The sequence below is a fragment of the Panicum virgatum genome, chromosome 9K, assembly GCF_016808335.1.
Source record: "Panicum virgatum strain AP13 chromosome 9K, P.virgatum_v5, whole genome shotgun sequence".
NCBI classification, from domain to species: Eukaryota; Viridiplantae; Streptophyta; class Magnoliopsida; order Poales; family Poaceae; genus Panicum; species Panicum virgatum.
This window is the reverse complement of record NC_053144.1, coordinates 14,016,928-14,038,444: the sequence shown is the minus strand read 5'-3', so window position 1 is coordinate 14,038,444 and position 21,517 is coordinate 14,016,928. Positions and strand designations below refer to the sequence as shown.

At 44.8% G+C, this 21,517-nt stretch overlaps 3 protein-coding genes across 4 annotated transcripts; 1 reads left to right on the top strand and 2 right to left on the bottom strand.

Annotated features, from left to right (window-relative positions):
* The first annotated feature begins 3,179 nt into the window (after window positions 1-3,179).
* LOC120650241 lies at window positions 3,180-4,211 on the top strand. Its single transcript, XM_039927281.1, has one exon. The coding sequence runs from the start codon at window positions 3,320-3,322 to the stop codon at window positions 3,968-3,970; it is 651 nt and encodes a 216-aa protein (XP_039783215.1). The 5' UTR covers window positions 3,180-3,319; the 3' UTR covers window positions 3,971-4,211.
* Window positions 4,212-6,880: 2,669 nt separating this feature from the next.
* Window positions 6,881-11,757, bottom strand: LOC120650239 (nuclear transcription factor Y subunit A-10-like). Of its 2 annotated transcripts, none has more exons than XM_039927279.1 (6): window positions 11,532-11,757; window positions 10,660-11,046; window positions 8,855-8,973; window positions 8,637-8,705; window positions 7,907-8,050; window positions 6,881-7,777 (listed from the first exon to the last, which is right to left on the bottom strand). In XM_039927279.1, exons 2-6 carry the CDS (start codon window positions 10,922-10,924, stop codon window positions 7,334-7,336), a joined length of 1,041 nt encoding a protein of 346 aa, XP_039783213.1. In that variant the 5' UTR covers window positions 10,925-11,046; window positions 11,532-11,757; the 3' UTR covers window positions 6,881-7,333. The 2 variants fall into 2 exon arrangements, with proteins under 2 accessions (XP_039783213.1, XP_039783214.1); XM_039927280.1 differs by lacking the exon at window positions 11,532-11,757 and adding an exon at window positions 11,376-11,525.
* Window positions 11,758-16,851: 5,094 nt separating this feature from the next.
* On the bottom strand, window positions 16,852-21,268 carry LOC120650238. Its single transcript, XM_039927278.1, has 3 exons — window positions 20,785-21,268; window positions 17,551-17,658; window positions 16,852-17,463 (listed from the first exon to the last, which is right to left on the bottom strand). The coding sequence occupies exons 1-3, from the start codon at window positions 21,094-21,096 to the stop codon at window positions 17,155-17,157; spliced, it is 729 nt and encodes a 242-aa protein (XP_039783212.1). The 5' UTR covers window positions 21,097-21,268; the 3' UTR covers window positions 16,852-17,154.
* Between the last annotated feature and the right edge of the window lie 249 nt (window positions 21,269-21,517).

The following is a 21,517-nucleotide window of genomic DNA, read 5'->3' as shown; positions in this document are numbered from 1 at the left end:
CCCTTTCATATGTTTCTTTCATTTTTCCTTCCATTATTTGTTTTTCTCTCATTTAACATACTTTTTCTTCTATTGTCCTTTTTCCTTTTTTAAAATTTTTTCTCTATATTTTAGTTGGTGTTTTTAGATTAATTTGTTAGCATGAAGATTTATGAAATTATATATTTTATCACTACAATACTTAGTGTATTTGTTATTACTTACTTAATATATTTCTTTTCATATGAAGATTCTTTTCTTTATATTGTAGATTCATAAATTGGTGTGTGATTCTATTTCCTTTGTATGCTAACTTGTTTTAGCATGTGTATATATACTTGTAAAAATAATTGTTTACATGTGAATTTTCATGAATTGAATATTATATATATATATGATTGTAATGTAGACCTATTTATTTTAATGTAAAATTATATGTCTGCTTGTAACTAATTTGTTCGCAACGTCAAATTATTTGTTCCACGCGTAGATTCTATTTGTCCGTGATATTAATTTTTCATTAGTTATCCTGTACAATCAAATGTTCGTGATGTTTAATATTTTTGTTCAATATACATTATTATTTGTTCGTTATATTTAATTTTTTGTTCGTAAAAATAATTATTTGTTTGTGTTGTTAAATTATTTGTTCCGAAGATCCGAAATTGATTATTTAATATTAAATAAAATATTTTAAAAAAATATTATCCAAACATAGGCAAGTGTGGTCTTGTTTTGAAGATCTTGTCATAAGAAAACTAATGGTGTAATTAAAATTTAATTTGGATGCTCGATTTAGTAGTTATAGCTTATTTAATTTTAAATTTTCTATGTATGTGAGTGATGTCATGTCATTGTTCTCTTCTGCATGTGGACCTCTCTCTCCTCTAACAACGCACACATGCCATATTAGTGGGCTAACGGCCCACATGATACCACGTGTTGAGGTGATGGTTTGGTAATCTATTGCCTCAAGCGATGAATAATCGCGCCCCTAAAGAAGCCATCTGCACGAGATGGTGGCTGCTACAACTAGAACTAGACAAGGGCTAGCAGTTTGCTGCGACCTCTCTCTCTAGTTGCTGGCAGGCACGGGCGGCAGTGTCTTCTCGAATCCTCTTTCCCCCTCTCTACAGTAAAAAGGGCGAACCGAGGGTGATTGTCGTTCCGGCGCCAAATCCGACGGGCTCTCCCCGCCTCCGATGGCCTAGACGCCGTTGGAGGTGGTGGGGATCCGCGGATTCGGACGCCGTTGTGCATACCCTTATCTATTAGGGAAAATTCCTTGTAAGGCCCTCCAGCAAACTGCACTTCCTTCTATGGCCCTGGAAAGTTGAAATCCCCTTCTATGACCATCTTTTTATTTTCAGTCCCTTCTATAGCCCTGATGTTACATCCGTTAGCTTGCAACCGTTAGGGTTCCCGGTGTCAAGTATTTAGTAGCAATTTTGGACCAAATTGCCCCTGCCTCACTTGCCCTTCCAGAAGGGAACCCCCATGCGATCCCGCACGTCGCCCCCCACGCCCGAGCCTGCCCCCCGCGGTGGCGGCGGCTACCCCCGCCTGCGGATCCGGCGCCCGCCCCCATCCCGCCGCGCGTGGAGGAGTCGTCCGGGGCCCAGGACGCGGGCGCGGCAGCGGCCTGGTCCACGCGGGCGCAGCGGCGACCGAGGCGCGCGCCAGCGGAGTGGCCAGGGAGGATGCCCAGGACACGCGCGTGCGGCGGCGGCCAGGGACGTGGCGGCCCGCCCGCCGCCGTCCCCCCGACACAGCCTCCGCGCGCCGGCTGACCGCCGCCATCCACGACCGTCCTCTCCTCCATCCTGGGACGCGTGCCCCTGGACTCCGCGGGCGGCGGCAGACGGCGGGGGCCACACGGCGGTGGTGACCACGAGCTGCGCCCCGAGGAGGAACACGATGGCGGCGACGGGGCTTCTCCGGTCGGCCGGAATCGAGGCTCGGCGACGGCGCCATCAGCGTGCCCGAGTTCGCCTCGGCTTCCGCGTGGTGTACGGAGGGGAAGGGTGCGCTGCGCGGCGGGGGACACGCCGCGCGCAACCAACGGCTGACGGCCGGAGCCTGCCTAGCTGCCCCTGCTGCTGCGGGCCTGCCTGCCGCCCTGCCTGCCGCCCTACGCGAGCCGCGAGCGCGGCGCCGGCCTGCGCACACGGGTCACGAGCCCCTGGGGCGACGAGTGCGGCGGCCGGCGGCAAGGCACAAGGCGGCGGCAGGGAGCACCGGAGCGGGGACTCGACGCCGAGACCGAAGATGAGGAGCGGGGACTCGGCGGCAGGGATCTCAATTCCTTGTTGTTTGACCCAAGGGCATTTTCGTCTTTTCACAGCCACTTAACTGGGAGTTAACTGGAGATCCCACGGTAGGGCCATAGAAGGGATGTAAAATGAAAACATGGTCAAGGAAGGGAGGCCGAACTTTTCAGGGCCATAGAAGGAAGCGTCATTTCTTCTAGGGCCACACAGGGAATTTTCTCTATCTATTACGCTTGTATTAGATAGATAAGGGTTAGGTTTGACCACACCAACGAGTTGTGGGTTGGTCTCCCTGCACTGCTGCTGCTCCAGTGTGCGACGCTGGAGGTGCAGAGGGGACGATGCCATGGGTTTCGGCGTGGACTTCTCCAACATCTCCGGCGGCTTCCCCGACACAGTGAGCGGCGGCATCGTCAGGTTCTGTCCATTCCTCGTCTCCGTCATCCCGGGCGGAAGATGTGGAAGGTATGCCTACCAACTCGATGAGAAACCAGGTTGCATTGGGTTGTGATTCCCACCTTCTTTGGTGGTTTTGTTCCCCTCTTGGTTGTGATGTCGGCCGACGAGCTATAGTTCTTGGTGATTCTCGCAACGTCAGACCTCTGGTCTTCCGCCGATGCGATGGTTGGTGGCCATCTCGTTCTACCATGGCGTTCAATGTGTTCACGGCATGCGACTACGTTCGACATGCTATTCATGGTGGCAATCAAAAACTATTGTGTTCTATCGTCGGAAAGGAGATCGGTTTCAAGATCCAGTTGGATGCCCCGATCGCCGGTGACGAGAACGACCGGGAGGTTCTTACAAGGACAGGATTGTAATTTTCTTTATTTCCATGGTCGTCTTTATAAGGGTTGGAATGTAAACTTTGAATTTTACATGTAATAAAAGCCCGGTTTCTCAAAAAACTAGACATGGGCTGGGCTTTCTTTCTCCAGATGCCCATCCGGGTATCTTGTTGTGCTCGTTTCGGCCCACCCCAGACCGACGCGCACTCGGTTTCTCGAAGGCAGGGTTTAAGCTTTCTTCCTCGAACAGCCGCCGGGATCTGACCCCAAAACCCTAGCGCCATGGGAGCCGCCGCCTCTTCCTCTCCCCCGCCTCCCCTAGAGGCAGCAGCCGCCGCCGCCTCTGATCCTCCTACTCCTCCCCCGGTTTCCGCCGCGCCACCAAGCAAAGACGATCCCCAGCACTCCGCCACCGGCCCCCCGGCCGGCGGCGCTGCGGGCGGCACGTCGGCCGACGCCGGTGGAGGCGGCGCGGCCGATGCCGCGGATACGGTGGTCTTGGACGCATCCGCGACCGCCGGCGTGGCGGGGGAGGGGGAGGAGGAGCAAGGGGAGTGCGGGTTCTGCCTCTTCATGAAAGGCGGCGGGTGCAAGGAGGAGTTCGTCGCGTGGGAGAAGTGCGTGGAGGAGGCGGAGGCCGAGACGGGCGGCGTCGACGTCGTGGAGCGGTGCCATGACGTGACGGCCGCGCTGCGGAGGTGCATGGACGCGCACGCCGACTACTATGAGCCCATCCTCCGAGCCGAGCGCGCCATGGCCGCGGGCCTCGAGGCCTCTCAGGCCCAAGAAGCCGCCGCCTCCGACTCCGCGGCGCCGGCGTCGGAGGAAGGCCAGAAGAAGCAGGCGGCCGGCGCAGCGGGGCCGCAGTCGGAGAAAGACCAGGTGGCCGAGGTGGCGGTTTCGGAGAAAGAGAGCGGAGATCCTGCAGCCTGATTGGGTAAAAAGGCGGTAGCATCTTCAATTTTTTGGTGAGGGTTTTGAGCATGTGCATTTGATTTCTTCTTTCGAGTATCAATTCAACTGTCATGATTGGTGTGATTGGTGGCTACATGAAGATGTTATTCTTTTTGGTGAAATCAAATTATACGTGTTGCTAGACGAATTCTAACTGGCAAATTATACAGACATCTCATGCTTGAATAACCTGATGATTTGATGGCATCAAATTACTTGATGTTGAAATCGATCTTCGATCTTCTGCTACTAGCAAAAAAAAAGAAGAAATTGAGCTGCTTAGATAAAGTTTAACTATAGCCAGTGCATCCTGGTCAGCTATTAGTGCTTGACAATCACTCCATCCAATTGTTATAAGTTCCTATGATCTTGTTTGTGCATCTACATTTCAGGTGCTATCCTTTTGCAACTTTGCCCGCTTTGTCTCAATTTTGTGACCTGTCTGATTCGTTTTTGATTTGGATCTGTTTGTGGACTTTTCTTTACTTCTTGATATGACAATCAGCTTTTCCGCCGGTTTGGTAAAAAAAATTATGGTTAATGCTCTGCGCATGCAAATCAATCATATTGAATTTTATTATCTTTTCTTGAGAAAGAAGATACTGTACTGTAAGCTTTTATTGTACCTTCTATGTGCATTTTGTTCTTGACTAAGGTAAAACAATTTCTTGTTATACTAATTGTGAATTCATAGACTTTGAATAGGAGTTTAGTTTACATAACCCTCTATGGCAAGGAAATATGGGATGTTTGACCAAATATGGTGGACAGCTACAATAAAATGGAGTCAAGCAACTATTTGTTCTGGAATCTGAATCTGACTGCAGACCAAGTATCTATGCTGCATAGTACAGAGATACCTGTTATCCCAAGATATCACCTTCCAATTTCTGTTTTTCTTTGTTAGTTTGAGATTTGTGAAGGACGCTTTATCCTGAATAACAGATGTTCGTTGGCCAGATTCAATCTCACCGCTCACCCATGCAGCCATGCTCTTATGGCTTCTGAAATACAGTAAGATTGTTTAACAATCATATCCCAATTCAGTGAAATTAGGTTGGATTAAATCGTGAAAAGGAACTAAGGACAGTAAACTGCAACAAAAGGTTGGGTTGGGAATTTGGGATTCTTCTCAAGTACCATGTTTCAAATCAGTGGAATTCGGTCGGCTCTCAAAAGAACCGAAGGGCAGAGTCACGTTTCAGATTTGAGTTCAGAGCAAGGGCAAACCAGAACTCAGACAGTGGCGGGCCAAGGGCCCGGCGACCCTGGGCCATGGCCCCGGGCTCGTCTACTTTGTTTCCATTAGGTTCATATAATTAGCAGCCTATATACTATAAATATTAGATATAATTTATAGCTTACTCTACTAAATGACCCAGGCTCGTGTAATCTTCTGGGTCCACCACTGGCTCATAGTATGGACGAATACCTGGTGGTGGAAATGTGCTGATTTGGATATAGTTCGGTTCCCTCTCGCCCGTCATAGGCCCGTCCACCCTGGACGGAAGCTGCAAACTAAACTGAAGGCTCCACCAGCTTCATCGCCCTGCCCAGGCCGCAGCACCACTCCTACGCAGCTCTAACGCGGGTTTTTCATTTTTATATTTTTTAAAAAAACAAAATTTCAAAAATATATGTCGAATAGAGAAATTTTCAAAAAATGGGTGCATGTCGACGGGTGTCTGTTGCCCATCCAGTGGGCGACAGGACCTAAATGTAAAAAAAATTACATTTAGGTTCTGGCGCCCAGGACGCATTAAACAGTGAACTTGTAAAATCGATATAAAATCGTAGAAAAATCAGAAAAATACAAACTCAATTGTTCTGGATTCTATGCAACAAGATCTACAACTTTTGTTACATAAAGTTTTTCATTTGATCAATGTATCTAAATCAAGAAAAATAGTTCTTGTACCTAGAAAAATCTGAAATAATTCATTTGGTCTAGTTGTGCTTATCTAAAATTTACCAAACTTTTTTTTATAGTCCTTAGGAAATAAAATAATGGTATTGTAAAAGTTATGGCTTCTAATACTCAGTATAGCAGCATGGATAAATAACCTTTTTTAAACTAGACATATTGCAAGATCTAATTTAAAAAATTATTCTAGAAATGTTTTCTGGGCCTACCAATTTTGTACAAGCCTATGCTCACCATATGCAACACTCTGGCCAAAGATGACATGCATCCAAAGGATGGATCTTGAGATTTAAATAAAAGTGCATTAAACTGGTATTTAAAATAGAGCAAGATAAATTGATCAAATGAAAAACTTTATGTAACAAAAGTTGTAGATCTTATTTCATAGAATCCAGAACAGTTGAGTTTGTATTTTTCCTATTTTTTATGATTTTATACCGATTTTACAAGTTCACTGTTTAATACGCCCTGGGTGCCAGGACCTAAATATAATTTTTTTTATATTTAGATCCTGTCGCCCTCTGGACGGGCAACAGGCACCCCGCCCCCACCCATTTTTGAAAATTACCCTATTCGACATATATTTTTGAAATTTTGTGTTTTTTTAAATATAAAAATGAAAAAAGCGCCAGCTCTAACCGCCACGACCACGAGAACAAGAAATGGAACTTGGGCTTTCTTTTGGGCCTCCAGTGATCGCATTCGCCAAGGCCAGAAGCCCACTACGGAGGCAGTCGTTGTCTCTGTGATCGGACGGCGACCTCTCTTTCCTCGTGGACGCATGGGCCTGCTGCCTGGATATAGATTTTGAACGGCTGAAATATGCAGAACGGAACACCATGGACCAGGCCATCAAAGCACAGGCAGACATGCTACCTAAACTACAAGCCATTAGCCATGCATCAACTGCAACAACCGACATCTGACCCTAAAAAAAACACAGCAACAACCGACATCTGACCCTAAAACAAACAGCAACAACCGACATGATAACAGAACGTAGGTCCCAGACTTACATATTAGCACAGTATCTTCACCGAGCACAAAGTTTCAGACCTCAAAGCTTCAAACAGACCCAGACACACCTCCAAGAACTGGAGCAACTGTGAAGTCTGACACCTCAATTATTCAGACACTGATCGACCTGACACCACAGAATTCCGTACTGAGACACTGCTATCAACAAGCAGTACCAAGCAGCAGTGCTTTTGGGTACACTATGTTACAGGCATATGGGGGTGCTCCAGCATCACAGGACCCCTGAAACCCAGCACCGTATGAGTTTCAGGGACATGGGTAGGTAGCTAGGTGATGAGGAGGATCGCACCCCATTGCAGAACAGCCAAGAATGATTTGCCTACAGACAGCCAGCCAACGGGGAGAAGGCCGGCCGTCTGAGTAGTCATCCCCTCCTCGGTTCACGCCTTGAGGAGCTCGCAGCAGCCGTCGCTGGCTGCCCACTTGAAGGAGGGGATGGCAGCAGCCCCGCCGTGGTCGCCGTCCATGATGGCCGGCAGCGGGGTGAAGAAGGACGGCGCCCGGAGGTGCGGCTCCATGCCGCCGTACTGGTGGCGGCTCGCATGGTCGTCGTAGATGCTCGACACCTCGGAGCCGGACAGGCTGGAGACGCTGCTCCGGGACTGGCAGCGCGGGTTGCTGCCGTCACTGCCCTTGCCGAGCCCCGGCACCCGTCGAGGCTCGGTGCTGGGAGACGTGGCGAGGCGCGCAGCCGGCGCCGCTGACACCGTCTTGCTGGCGCCGTTCGCACTCGCGCCCCCTTCTTTCTTCGTGTTGACGAAGCGCCCGCCGGAGCCTCTTGCCCGGCGCATTGCGTGGAGGTGGCGAGACTCGTGAAGATACGGCTGCAGGTTGACAGGTAGAGAGATGGTGACCGTGAAAATATGGGTGGATTGGGGAGTGTTGCTTCCCATGGCGGGTGGCAACTGCCATGGACGTAGACGAGGGCTAGTTGAGAGAAGAGGGCTCCTCACCTTTCTGCCTTTCGCCAGCCTGTTCTCCCTCTCGGCCTTGGCGCGCGCGCGGCGGCGACGGAGGATACCTTCGTACTGCTTTGGATTCACGTAGATGGGTGCATCGGCTGGGGCATTCAGTGGCAAGAGCATTCTCCCACCAGACTGCATTACGAGGAAAGAAAAGGCGCATCAGAGGAAGTCAATTGGTTGCATAAATCCATGGAACACGATTAAGCATGCTCCATTATTGCACTGGCAACCGAAAAAAAAATGGGTCATGGCCCTTCTTTCAATTTTTGCAATCAGTTTCAGGCTTTCTAATTTTTTTTACATGCTCTTTTTACTCGTTGGGTTATGTTGAATTCATTTTTACTGTCAACGAGGTAAAATACAAGTTCTGAGTTCCATGGGTTAAGTCAAATATCTTTTGCCAATACAAGTTACCACCCATGTATGAGATCACACAAAAAAAGAGTTTGAGCATAGGTGAACTTTGTGTTGACTTGTTTGAGCAGCAGAACCTATCATGTAAATTCAGTGGTGGTACTAGCTACCAGGAACATGTGCGGTTTGCATAATTTGATAAACAAAAATCTTTGTGTGAGATTGGTAGATCTAAACTTCATGGGAATATTTCAATATTTACATATATCAGTCCTTCTTCATAGTCCTAGTGCAATTAGGGAGTCAATCAAATAGAAGTTTTGGAATACTCTCTTTTTTTTTAAAAAAAACAAATAAAACATACCATTGATCTCATTCCATAAGTGGTAAGCACACCATAGCACTGGTCATCACAAGAATAATTGGAAGGGACCTGAAAGAAATCAAGTCAGTTGGATATTTGTCCATTTTTGCGAAGAAGCCAGTCGACAAATTACTAAGGAAGAAATCCCAAAAATGGATTTTGGGTTTTAAAATTGGTTAATTTCAAAATAGAAAAGATGAATGAAAGGATAAACATACCATGGATTGACCAAGACCGATCTCGAAACGGCCATTGTATTCTGGAAATGGTGACTGCAGCGCAATAGTGGTAGAGTGTTCTGGGTTTTTATCTCCTTTACCACCTGACTCCAGATTCCCTGAACATCATAGGATCAGAAATCTGTTAGCAGTCCTGAGATTTCCAAAATAATAGATAGTAAAACTTCTTCTTGAGTGCTTGAAAATCCACTCAACCACAAAATAAAGAAAATATTAAAATTTCTCATCATAGATATTCCAAGTTCAGACAAGGTGGACAAATACCATTTTGTTGACTCCTATTTTCAAGTCTGGTGGTCAGTCACCCAACCTTCAAAAGTTGGCATTCATGCAGTGTCATTTTCCTAACCACCAAAAACTGGACATATGTTCCAAATGATGCAGTTCAAGAAGTCACAACAGATCTAGGCACCGTTCTAGACTATTAGACAACAATACTATACAATATTATGATACTGATGCATCCTAATCTCTAATAGTAATACCTAAGGAAAATCAGATGGCAAGCTAGATATTATACAATGAACTCCTATGGTCGGAAGGACGTGTACTTTTACTCATAGAATCTGAGGAGGCTACTGAATTCCATCACGGTGTGCCCCTCTAGTCTATCGTACGTTAATACGCACAGAGAAAGCCATTTCACAGTTTAAAATTGGATAGTTGTTGACTAACCATCAAACATGTGCCATAGGCCATATGTCTGTCTTGAACAATTTAGTTTTTGCTCCATGAATTAAATAGAAATAGACCATCTTAATATGATTGTGCCTAGCAGTAGCAGTACAGCCCACAGAACAAGAGGCAGCATATTCTGCCCACAGATTTTGATAATCCATTACAATGCCAAATTCATCAAAGAAAGCTTATCATGGATGGAGAGAGTTTGAGAGATCTAATTGTTAACTCTCTAATTCATCAAAGCTAAGAAATATTTTTTTAAAAAAAAATCTCACAGATAAGCTTGTTAGCCATGAGTTGTAATCAAATTGGTCGGCAAGTGTTGCAATATATATTTCTAAAAAAGGTACTGTAATATTGAGGCTGTTAGTCAAATTTATCATTCCGTTTTTACCAACAAAAACCAGCCAGAAAAAGTGTTGCAGTAGTGAGAGGGACACACCAGAGATCATAATGGAGGCGCCAATTATAGAACAGTCGGCAGCGGCATCAAAGTAGAGGAGCCACTCTTTTTTTTTTTGACTTAGTAGAGGAGCCACTCAGAGAATGGTACTATGGACGCATGGGCCCAAAACAACGGACAATCCTACTAATTGCATCCTCTGGCATGACAGGTGACATATATATAGCAATGTCTTTCTTTATGCAAATACATGCAGTTCATGTTACATTGCGACAACCTAAGATTATGCGAAAAATTCTTCTGTATATTTGGTGGCTTCGAAAGGATCACAGAAAATGTTAAACTTTTCCTTCTGCCCTCTTGACGAAGTAATGGGTAGTCCTCGTTTCGTATTCGTAGGAAAAAAACCCAGCATTTCTAGAGGGGCCTTTAAGAAGCAAAATCAACAAATATATATGGATTCTTAAGCTTATTGTTCAGGCATATCATCTACCAACCTTTTTGAGGTAAATCATCTTGCAATTAGACAGTATATGCTGATTAAACCTTTAGACATTCGGTTAAGTTCGTTGGCGTAGTACTAGCATGCACAGATCCAACAGCAACATGCCAAAATCTTGCATTTCATCCTTTTCTTAAAGAAAAAGAGAAATTCCCCAACTAATCCATAAACTTAGCCAACTACAAAAAAAGAACTCACCTTGGAACACAGAGAATTTCAGGACCTCAGGGTTCCCTCTCTTGGTGGCAGCCGGCGGCGCCGGATCCGGTGTGCCGCCCTGAGCCCCCGGCACGACCTGGAAATGGCCGTCCCGGCGCGTCTCCTCCGGCGACAGGGGTGCCGGCTCGCCGTAAATCAGCTGGGGGCCCGCCCACCACGGCAGTGGGGCTCCGGCCGCAACATGGGAGGCCTGGCTCCCGGCGGCCACCTGCCCAAGCCCCTCGTGGCCCTTGAAGCTCATCATCGCCGCCTTGCCTCGTCAAAGGAAATTGAAGCCTCGCCCAAGACGGAGGCAGCAACCCTCTGGCTCCAAAGCTCTTGCAGGATTCTTGGCCTGATGGGATACTAAAGAATCCAGCAAACAACCTGTGGGCGAATAATTAAACAACATATTAGAGAGCTTGATGTGGAAATGCTATTATTAAAATGATTGCTAGGTGCGGTGGGAACAAGCAAGCAAATGTAAGGGGAAAATAAAAACAGGTGGGGATTCCGCAAACGGAATCTCAAAGGGGAAGCTCCTGGGCACAAGAAAACAAGAACTGCAGAGCATCAATCCGATGAGAAAGAAAAACACCCTGAAAGGCAGGGGTAAGCTACAGAAACATGCACCAAGAATGATGAAGCCAAGAGTGTCAACCCAAGAAAAGAAAGCAAACAAATTGATTGGACAGGAGGAGCAAGCCAGCAGGTACCAAAGGAAATTAGTTTTCAGCTAGGCCTTCCTCTGGGGAGGACGAAGCAGCACACCAATAGGAGCATGGAAAGGAGGGAGGGTTGGCGAGAGCGAGATCGATCAGAGGGCAGAAGGATTTGCAAGGGGAGGAGCACTGAAAGGCAGCGGCGGTTACCTGATGAGCTTGTATGCGTCCAAGGATTCAGGACAGGCCGAGGCAGGCGAAGCACCAACACATGAGCGCAACGGAGGAGAGGCAGCGAGCGAACAAGCAAGCCCACTCAATCCAGCGCCAGGAGGCCGCCTAATAATGGACGCTAGAGGACAACAGTAGCACACAGCGAGGAGAGAGAAAGAGAGCTGTAGAGAGAGAGAGAGGTGTACTATATGAATGCAAAATGGTAGTGTGGGGACAGAGCGGAAGGGTTGATTTAAAGACAGTAGAAGCTTGGAAAAGTCGCCCTCACCCTTCTCTCTTCCCTGATTCTCTCTCCTCCCAATTTGAGAGAAAAAAAAGAAAGATGAAGGTTGCCGCTATCCATCCTGATTCTCTACTTTGGGTTGGGTGTGTGTGCCTCTCTTTCTGTTTCTAAGAGCAAAGGTGTACTACCAATCTACCATGGGTCCATGACTTCTTCTTGTTCTTTTTTTTTTTAGAATTTACGCTATGGTGCCCCGTCCCTTGTACATGCTTTATCATTGGTAATTTTTTACAGGGCAACATGTTCTTGGAGAGGAACAGATGACCATAGTTGATGCGTGCGAGCATGTTCGATCATGTTATCAATCATTATCAATGTAGAAATGGAAGGCTACTGCTCAAGGTCCAAGCACAGACCACAGAGGCTGTTCCTGTGTTGGAAGTTTATTTCTGTTTCTCCTGCGTGCATGAATTGGCCGGGAGTTGTACTTCGGCACGGTAAGTGTACAGGGCATTGCTCGTTTCATCGTGGGGATCGTTGGGCCAGACATTCTGGTTCTAGGAGCTCAATTATTGGTAGTGTAGGTTGATGAGCAGATCTAAGCCATCCCCAGCTCAGTGCCCACTAAAATCAAAGCTGCATCACCGATATTTTCAAGGGGCTTTTTTTTGGCAAGGGGCTGGATGGTCCCTCCCTCCCCTGATTCTGATTCACCCAGCTAACCTTCTCGACAAATTATTGCATCACCGTCCTCATCATTGTATTTTCAAGGATTTTTTGTTTTGCAAGTGTAATGTAGATAAAAAGGGCAGTTATGAACGTAGGATTAGTTAATGGTAGTGGACAACTAAACCAAAGTGCTAAGTGCTCAGGGAGTTGGATCAGGAGTCAAGTCAGTGCACCATGAGTAGATGACGATCAAGTCCCTTACTCGAGCAAGGGTCATAGTCCCAGTGTCATTTTTTACGGTAAAGGCAGTTAACGGGTCAAATGTACACTGATCTAGTTCTGTAGCTGAAATGCAAATGACAGTACAAATAATGATATGTGGACCTATATGATATAAGATAAATTTTACGATGATTGAAAAAAATAGAAACCGTCCATCTGATAAAATTGAAGTTAGGAAGTACCCGATGGTACTTCCAAAATGTGGGATCAAGTACCAAAAAGTAGAACCGAATACTAATTTACTTAATTTTTATAAATAATTTCCATAGATCTACGGCTAGAAAAAAATTCAAGGACCCATTGGTACTTTAAAATCATCGTAAAAGAGCTCATGATATAAATACTAGTATAATATAATTAGGCATCGCAACCAAAATTATCATGTTTGAATATATATCAAACTAAAGTTCTGTTTGGAAGAGCTCCGAGAGTGATTCCCTTGATGATTCATGAGTTGATTATGTGGCTCGTATACTGAGATCTGGAATAATAGGTTGGTTTAGGCCTGTTGCATTATTAGTTCCTAGAGCACAAGCCAAATGTGGTAAGAAGCCACCTTCGAGATTTTGCTCTCAAACAAAATTTCAATGTGGTAAAAAAAGGACACCCTAAATCATCTCTGACATCAAGCTGCACCATTCAAATGGATAAGACCACATTAAAAACTTCCGTCAGATAATACAAACTCGCCATGTCACAAAACCATTAGTAACCACAAGCACCTAAAATTCTAAGTGAAAATAGAAGTGCCCACATCTGATACTTGTGCGCGGAGCACCTGCCACTACAGGAAGCTGAAAAAAAAAAGCCGCCGCCACTACATGCAAGTATGCAACCTGGGCCATGTATCTTGCCAAGCCCTATCCACAAAATAAACTCAAACAAAACACACAGACAATGTGATCCAATAGCAATTGCATTAGTGGAGAAGCAGCCATAATCTTTTTAACTGCAGAGATACAGTATCAAAAACCTTTTCAGCATGTTCCTGTTCCTGTGAGTTTTGAGAGCAAGTACTGTATGACCGACATGTTTGATGGAACACCTTTAGTGGAGGTCATTTCCTGCATTGCAAGTTGCAAGCTGTCTTTTCATTTCTATAGATCTCTTGTTAGGTAGCGGTAGGTTAAGATCTAATGAAGCGCTAACGTCATTGCTGCCAAATTCCTTTTTTTGTATTGTAAATAGATGCAAGCTGAAGGAAAAAACGGTTGAGACGTTGAGGTGCATCCACTTTTAGCCTTAGGCCATCTATAAATAATCCAGTATCGGTATGCTTAGAGTAGCTTAACGATAATCGATGAGGACATGCCAGTGAATTTATTTTGTCTTTGCTGCTTGCTATTCTGTACAAATATTATAGGTTTTGGAGTGATGCTTGTTTAAGCCTTTCCACGGATAGAGTTGATTATATAGATATTTTGTGGTAGCAAAAAAGGTTGCAAGTTGCATTCCCTCGCGAGAAAGAAAAAGTTGCGTTCGTTTGCATTATTGTAGTCGATCGACAATTTGGGCGTTGTTAATAGTAGCATTCTAACGCTGAGAATCAGAGTAAAAAAAATGCAAACTGTTGGCCTTTAGTTTGTTGAGATTCTTGTAGGCCCTTCAATTGGGACTTGAAGATGAATTTATAATGCTGAGGGATATCATTCATGGATCCCGTGCTTCAACTTTACACATGCTGTCCACATACGTAAATGGAAAAATATATGACTTAGTTGGTAAATGGAATTGTTCTTTTTATCTAGGTATATGGACATTTTCCGACAGATCTTCCCCATAAAATATCACCCAATAGATGACCTGCAATCCTTGTATGCAAATTCATCTCGTTCAAATAGTCGAATTTGTAAGAACATTCTACGCGTCAAAACATATTTCTTCATTTTTCAAATAATACACAAATTTATCCAATAGACTAACTTGTCACAAGATATCAGTGTGAGACTTAATGACGTGAACTTAGGCCCTATTTAGTTCGCGAAAAAGTTTGGGTTTTGGTAATGTAGCACATTTCGTTATTACTTTACAAATAATGTCCAATTATGGATTAATTAAGCTTAAAAGATTCATCTCGTACTAATCAGTTAGACTGTGTAATTAGTTATTTTTTTAACTGCATTTAATGTTCCATGCATGTATCCGAATATTCGATGTGATGGGTACTGTAGAAATTTTTTTGGGAACTAAACAGGGCCTTATTGTTGTCTTAGCTTATTATTCATTTATTCTTTTGCTCTGTCCACCAAATAAGCACGATTAACATGCCTATATATAGCCTGTGAGACATGCTCTTTGCTAGTGTCTTACAATTAAAAGAAGAATGGAGTGGGAGTGGTAGTCAAGTTCCGTTTGTGCATCCATATACTAAGAATCACTAAGTGAAAATACATAAAAATCAGTTGTCGCTAACTTTTCTTCGAAAGAATAAAAGTGTCACTTCAATACGCGTAGCACGAATACAGGAAAGAAAAGAAAAATACTAGTATACGTTGGGACTCCAGGTCTCCAGCTCAGGTGTGGGCCTGACGCGGCACTGAGATCCTTTCCAGTGCTGCGCTGCACTGAAATCTTTTTACAGTACGTGGTGCTGGCTTGATGGGTGGCCACCACGGCACCACTCTTCCCCACTTTTTCCAAGCTCACGTCATCATCTTATCCTCTCACTATTTTTTAAACACCCTCAGCGTCCTCCCTCCTGCAACTTCCCCTGTTAATGCTGCTGCTAAAATAACACTGCTTGCTTTGCCCTTGCTGCGAACTCAGATTCAGATTCTAACTTCCATGGAGCTGGCTTCACACACCTTTTCGCTTATATAAATAATATCGTCCCAGAATGCGTCCAGCTAACCTTTTCATCCCTGATCAACTCTACATACCAAATTAATTTGGTTTGTCATCTGCAACTTGTTTGCGGTGGCCATTAGCTTGAGTGCTCCTTCATGCAAAAGTGTGTGTGGCTTTTAGTGCTGCTTCGGACCCCTCGTCTTGTCCTCTCATAGTGCAGATTTTGCATCTTTTAACCTCTTTTTGGATGACACAAAGTCCGATTCCCTTTGGCTTCAGGCGCAAGAGCCTTGTTGAGCTGTACACATGTGCACAGTATCTCTTTTCTTTTTCATGCCATTCTGCGCCAGGTGGTTTTCTTTAGTGTGGTATCATGCAATGGCCCATCAACAGTTGGCAAGGAGGCCGAGAAACCAGGATGCAAATGCAGGCCCCTCCAAGGTTTCCTTTCACCACTGTTGTGTGTGTGCCAAGGTGCTTGTCCTTTGTGAATTGTTATGATGCTTGCATTGTGGTCCTCATCCAGCATTTTTTTGTGTGTCCTCATCCAGCATTTGCTGCTGTTCCAGCAGTCCAGCTTGTGCAGGACAAGCCTGAGCAGTAAAAATGTGGTGAAACAAATTACTACTACTGTAAGGGTTTGGGAATGCTAAACAACCCTGAAAAAAACTTGACAGATCTATGTGTTCTAATAGTAATTTTTTTCTAGGACAAGTTCTAATAGTAATTCACAAATGCCCATCCTAGTCTGATGGTAGTTGTGAGCATATAATAGCGTGCAATTGGGACAGCAAGGCATTGTATATTACGGCAAGAATATTCAGTTTCACCAGCCCAGATTCTCCATCCTTTTCTCTCTGTCATTCCATCGCCATTCTTTGTTGCTTCCACGATCTGTTGCCAAAGAGGAGACGGCTCGTTTTCGATCCTTTGGGGAACTATCTTGGCATATTTTGCAAGAAACTCTGGAGTAGTTCCTACCCTACAGAAAAAAGGTTTTAGTTCCAAACGGGGCAGCGTAATTGTATTTAGATCCGTTCTTAGAACCAAGAACGTGAAATCCTAGTTAAATCATATCGATACCAAAGTGTTTCGTGAACTTACAGACAAACCCAATAATGACATTAGTGTCGCTAACAATCACGATAGTTTATGAAAAAAAAACACAAATTACCAACCAAAAACGGCAGAAATTTTAAAAAGGATAGGCTGCAAATCCAAGACCCTGAATTCTGAACCAGTTCAATTGCCGGACGATCTATGAATATGATGGGCTATGGGGAACTGGGGACAAGCTGTCGACATCACCGAGGACCAAGCAACTCTGCACAGCTATGCAAACTGAACGATATGAATCTTCCTTTGGTTGCAAACATCGTCAGCAAAAGCTAGCTCATCACAAAATGAAAGTTAAAGCGCAAATGGCAATAAAAAAAGGGCACTCCCAGAAAATGACACCGATGGTACATACGGACATGCGGTAGAGCTTTCAGACAGGGCTAAAGTCGGTTTGGGTACAAGCAACCTGGACGGGCAAACCTAAAGGACGTTAAGCACAATATAGGGATTCAAGGCGATCGACAGAATGAGAAGGAGCAGGAGAGAATAAACAACGGGTCAACAGCCGTGCCAAACAGCCTAGAAGAACTTGTTGAACTGGCCGGTCAGGGTGTCCTTGAGGTTGGAGTAGAGCCCGTAAAGGGAGTATTGCCGCAGGTTGGACACCTCGTACCATGAGTTCAGAACCGACTCGTGCTTGTCAGTGCCTGAGAAAGCCAGCTGGATGCCGATGCTGCAGTCGACAGGCCCTTGGGTCTTGCAGCTTTGTGTTCTGATAGCACAAGTTTGTTTCCCGAGGCAAACAAAGTTCGACTTGCCTGTACAAGCACCACAACCATCCTTCTTCCAGTGCAAGTTTTGAAGTCTTCCTTTCTTGAACTCAAGTACCTAGATAAGAGTCATCAGTTTAAGATTCAGAATTTCTCGATCCCAAGTTCATACATGCTAAATAATATTAAATTTGCAAGTCCATACCAGGGTGAAGCTGGACACCGTAACCGAGGTGTTGGAGACAAATATTGGAGCAGATCTGGCTGCATACTTCCTACCAGCAAATGCTACCATGAATCCACCAGCCGAAGCCTACAAAAATATTCACAAATTTTTTGTCACATATTGACAATGCCAGCATTGGGAGCATTCAACCATGAATACAGACATGAAAACAAAGATTACTTAAGAGCTCACAAGTGGCAACCAAAGTGTCATTACAATGTAAATTTGACGAGTAATAACACAAAAGAACTTCTAGTAGGTCATGCTGTTAACAAGCACAGATTCATAGGTGTAAAGTTCCTCCTTTTCACTACATTTTTTGATACAGTAGCGAATAAAACAGTCAACATTCTGAAGTATAGTGTTAAGCAAAGCACAAGATCAGGTACAACTAAGGGACAATCCTGAAAATTTATTGGTGGCTTGGCTAGTGGTGCCTGTACACAGGTATAATCCAGTCCTAAGTCGTATCCGAAAATATACTTTGATGTTGTGGAGGTCAGGTTAGCAAAACAAATCCCCATGACAAATGCAAGATAACTATGACCAGAAATAAACAAAGTACCAGGATCTTAACAAAGTTAGTGGACTGGCTTTTTACATAAAAGCTCTGAGCTGGCATAAAGGCACTTTCGAGATTATATATGATCTGACAATTGCACAGAAAATTTAAAAATTAAAATATGAACCCAAGCTGATCAGAACTATTAACAACTAGGATTTCTTAACAAGGGCAGGAGTGGTCTTGAACTCTAACCTTAGACCCCTAGTTTGGCATTGCATGGTTCCATCGTTCGTATAAGTTAAAAAGGTAGCAAGCATATATAAAAAGCCCAGTAAATGTAGTGCTTTAACATTCTCAAAACTTGGATTTATTCTTGGCAAATTATAGCACAGAAAAAAAAGAATTCCTAGGACCAATTTATCTAAGGGTGTATGCATGATCAAAAATTGAAGAGCATTTAAAAATTCACACGTTGGCCCGTATAATACTACCTCTCTTTGAAACAAAGCTGACTAGGAAAAATTCTTGCAAAATTTATTAATTCAAAGTAATACATATGTCCAGACTCCTGCAGAAGGCCATAACCTGAGATAGGGGATAACAACAAACCAAATGCCATCACCTTCTCTTGTGTAGCCAGTTATTACTTAATGAGCAAAGTAAACTTATGGTTAGTCTAACAACTGTAGATCTGTGAAGTAGGATCTTGCAATGAATCAAAATAAACTGAGCAGCAATTCTGTTACTCCAAGCACAAGCAGATCAACAAAGGATAAAGAAGCACTAGGATCATGCTAACTCATTCTATCTCCTGCCTGCGACAACCAAGAAATGCTAAGCACGTTATCAGCACCGAACAAACCAATATCCACGTACTCTCGCATTTCCACAAGCATTAGTGCGAGCTCCTTCTGGATCCACCCAACTTACTTACGCTATTAAAAACAACAACTTTGCCCAGTAATGTAGTGTGCCCTCTTGTGATTCTGGCCGTTCCAGTCAGAACGAAACAGAATGAAAAAGTATGATTCTTCATGATAAACACAAGGTGAACCCTAAACACAAAGAAAGCAACAGGATCTTGACGAACTTAGTGGACCAACTTTTTGCACCAAAGTTTTGAGCTGGCACAAACCACAAAGGCACTTTCGAACTTGTGAACTCCAAATTGCACAAATGATTTAAGATAGAACTTAGACCCTAGAAGATTAGATGCATTATCAGCCACAATTTTTTATTTCTAGATATGAAGCAAACTGGCTTGAAGTTTGAACCCACAATTATATGGTCCCAATTTGGCATTTCAAAATGTAGTCCTTTTGCACTCTTAGAATTTGGACATATCCTTGGAAAAAAAAAAGAAACAATGATATTTTATAGGATCAATTTCTTGAAATAATTATGCATGCTGAACGTGAACCACAGCATTACAACTACGACATCCACAATAGTGTGCCTCATCATAATAAATCTCAGTAGGGAAATGTTATGGGCCTAATAAGGCCCAACCAGTCAACACCCAAGGAGAGGCAGTGCACAGCGCTAGAGCTGCTACACTGCCTCCATCACGCTGCCAGCCTCCCCAGGCACCTTGCCCAAAATTCAAGTTACATCTTAATTAGGAATGTCTCATGGGGGTTATCATAGTTTACAAGTCACCGACATATAAAGAGAGGGGCTTATCATGGTTCCATATAGAGATGATTCCATATAGAGAGAGGGGATGTCTCATGGTTGATTAAGCCAAGTAAAGGGCCAAGCCCCTTCTGTTCTTTGCCTTCCCCTGCACCATGCACCTGAGGGCAGGCATAACCCTAGTCACCAGCCTGGCAGCCTTCCTCCCTAATCCCCTATATGGGATCTAGGTCCATAACAGACAAACTCTTGAAGAATCCAAAGTAATAGAGGTGTCTGATGTCTCTTGAGTTAAGCTGTGTTTTTCTTCTAAGCAATTGGGTAACGCGAAATCTTGGCAAACTAGGAGCAATGTAGTTTTCCACCAAATAGAAGAAGATATCCACAAGGAGAGGCTTGATTTTGGTTTAATATCCCAGGATTCTCCGTTGTTTCAGTCTTTTCCATTTTTAGCTAGGTGTCTGTTGTTTCCTAGTTCGGTTGCTTCTTTTGAACCTTGTCGTCTGGGACTATTTCTTATCTTCTCTGTGAACACTGAATGGCAGATTGGAAGTGCACCTGCCTTTTTGTGCTAAAAAGAATCTTAGACAAACTCAAATTACAATTTCCTGAAGTTACTTATGATATTGAGATGGTGCACTCCAGTCTCCATGGAACAGTTATATGATCAGGATCTCATGGAGTGTACTCAAAGTTACATCACAATGCACATTCACACAGCAACAAGAAATTAGTCTGGTTGTTCCGAATTTCTAATGTTACTGGATCCGTTGATCAAGATCTTGCATTGAATCAAACCGGCTGAGCAACAACTCTGTCACTCCTAACTCTAAGCAGGTGAAGAAGTGCTACAGTAAGCACTAGGATCAAGCTAACCCACCCTAACTCCAGCTGGGAACAAGTATGAAATGCTATCCACCCACCTCCAGCGTGGCAACCGATCTCCACCTACTCCGACATTTCCACGAGCACGTACAATGCAAGCTCCTCCAGAATCCGGATCCAGCCCATCTTATTTACTCCAAGCGAGAATTCAGAAACTTAAACCAAGCAAGGAGGACAGGATCGCTCACCGGGTTGAATCCTGTGGTGGTGTTGATGGTGAGGAGGGAGATCTCGTCGACCTTGGGGCGGAAGACAGCGAGCTGCCCGGACGAGGCGAGGTTGAGGCGGCGGTCGCAGGGGGAGAGCTGCGTGTTTCCGGAGAAGAAGGCGTTGTAGCCCGCGAAGACGATCCCGAAGGTGAAGCCGTCCCCGCGCTGGATCCAGGCGTCGCTGCACGGCTCGTAGACGCCGTTCGTGTCCCCCGCCGCCAGCTGCGCGAGGCTGGTGACGGCCAGCGCTAGGACGAGAAGCGCCCGGCAAGGCGAAGGGGTGGCGGCCATGGCGGCGGCGAGATTGGCAGGGCTCGTGGTGGCAACCACCCAAGCTGGCTTGCTCGGTTTTTTTCCCCCCTCCTTTTTTCAAGAGGGGAGGAAAGGGGGTGGAGCTCGTGGGGGACAGCGGTGAGGTCGCCGGTGGGTGAGGGGAGAGAAGGTGAGAATGGTGGGCCCATCCCTTTCTGTTGGCTTGATGGAGCGATGGGCCGCCTTTCAAGGTCTTTGTGGGCCAAAATGAACAATTTGAGAAGCCAGAACTCAGAAGCCTGTAATTTTTTTCTTTTTTCAAATTTTCTGTGGTACCTGCACACTTCACCTTCGTTTTCGGTACTTCGTCTTTTACCTGTACTGGTGGATGAGTTTATTTTAAATTTTTCCTGTACGATTTCATCTCCGTTTTGAAACATCCTAATTACATTAAATGAAA